Consider the following 1,073-nt stretch of genomic DNA (forward strand, 5'->3'; position numbering starts at 1 on the left):
CTAAGCTTCTTCACTAAAGATGCAACGAAACTGCCTGATCGTGCCTCTTACTGCTTGTCGTATATCTCTAATCTTCCAGCAATACAAAAGTGGGTTAATAGTTGAGTTAGACATCAGCAGAGACAGCGTTACAGCATATATTAAGCTCTGGGACGGAACATACAATCTAAAGATAGCCTTTACAGCTCCGACTAAACCAAATGGGAGATAACAAGCCAGTAATGTCATTTGTATCCACACTGCCGTGGACACTGTCTTTTTGTACCTTGCTTTGTTCAGTTGCGATCCTTCTCCATTTCGTTGTCCTTGATTGCCTTGGTCTTGCACTTGTGCTCGAGAAAGGCGAAGCGTGTGATATATTTTGGTGTAGCAGAAAGTGGAGATCACTATACACAACACGAGTCCTGCAGATGCCATACCTAAAGCAATAAGATAGCTATAATACACCACCGCAGCGATAAGGATGCTGGAAAGCCATATAGTGACAACAAGGGCCATTACTCGCCTCACAGTTACAACCTGCCTGTACCTTAGCCCTAGTAATAGAGCAAGAAGTCTGTCTACACTTATTGCAGTCGTTGTTGACAAAGATGCGCCGCATAATATCGTAGTAGCGGTATAGGAAAGTGCCCAAAAGTAGTGACAACTCTTGGAGTGCTCTGGAGATAAATAATACCCATTGAGGAGAGGATTTGAAATGAGGCCCACTCCTAGATCTGTGCACGCAAGGCAACTGATCAAAATTTTTGACGGTGAATGCAGAGAAGACAACTTTCGAAGAGCAAGGATGATCAGAGCATTTCCGAAAAATGCCATGATGGATATGGGGATTGTAAAAATTAAAATTGATATCTTCATGGCTTTTCCAAGACCTGGACTGCAATAGTACTCTCGATATATCATGCTATAGTTGCCATACTCAGTTAAATTCGCCATGAGTTTGGTCAGCGTTTTCCTACAGTTTGCTGACCCAACAGTAGAAACAAAGGTAGAATTAGTCTACAGGAGTCAACTTCTATCGTTTTATTCTGTGACTGTCATCATTGGATCGGCGTCTAAATATGAGAAAGTGG

General features: G+C 42.3%; 1 protein-coding gene across 1 annotated transcript; it reads right to left on the reverse strand.

Moving 5' to 3' along the window:
• LOC131797070 (beta-4C adrenergic receptor-like) lies at window positions 1-936 on the reverse strand. The gene has a single exon (XM_059114684.2). It carries the CDS (start codon window positions 934-936, stop codon window positions 1-3), a length of 936 nt encoding a protein of 311 aa, XP_058970667.1.
• Window positions 937-1,073: the final 137 nt, after the last annotated feature.

Source organism: Pocillopora verrucosa, chromosome 9, assembly GCF_036669915.1.
Source record: "Pocillopora verrucosa isolate sample1 chromosome 9, ASM3666991v2, whole genome shotgun sequence".
Classification (NCBI taxonomy): Eukaryota; Metazoa; Cnidaria; class Anthozoa; order Scleractinia; family Pocilloporidae; genus Pocillopora; species Pocillopora verrucosa.

Coding starts and splice junctions, on each gene's coding strand:
- LOC131797070 (XM_059114684.2), bottom strand. CDS start 936: ATGGCGAATTTAACTGAGTATGGCAACTATAGCATGATATATCGAGAG.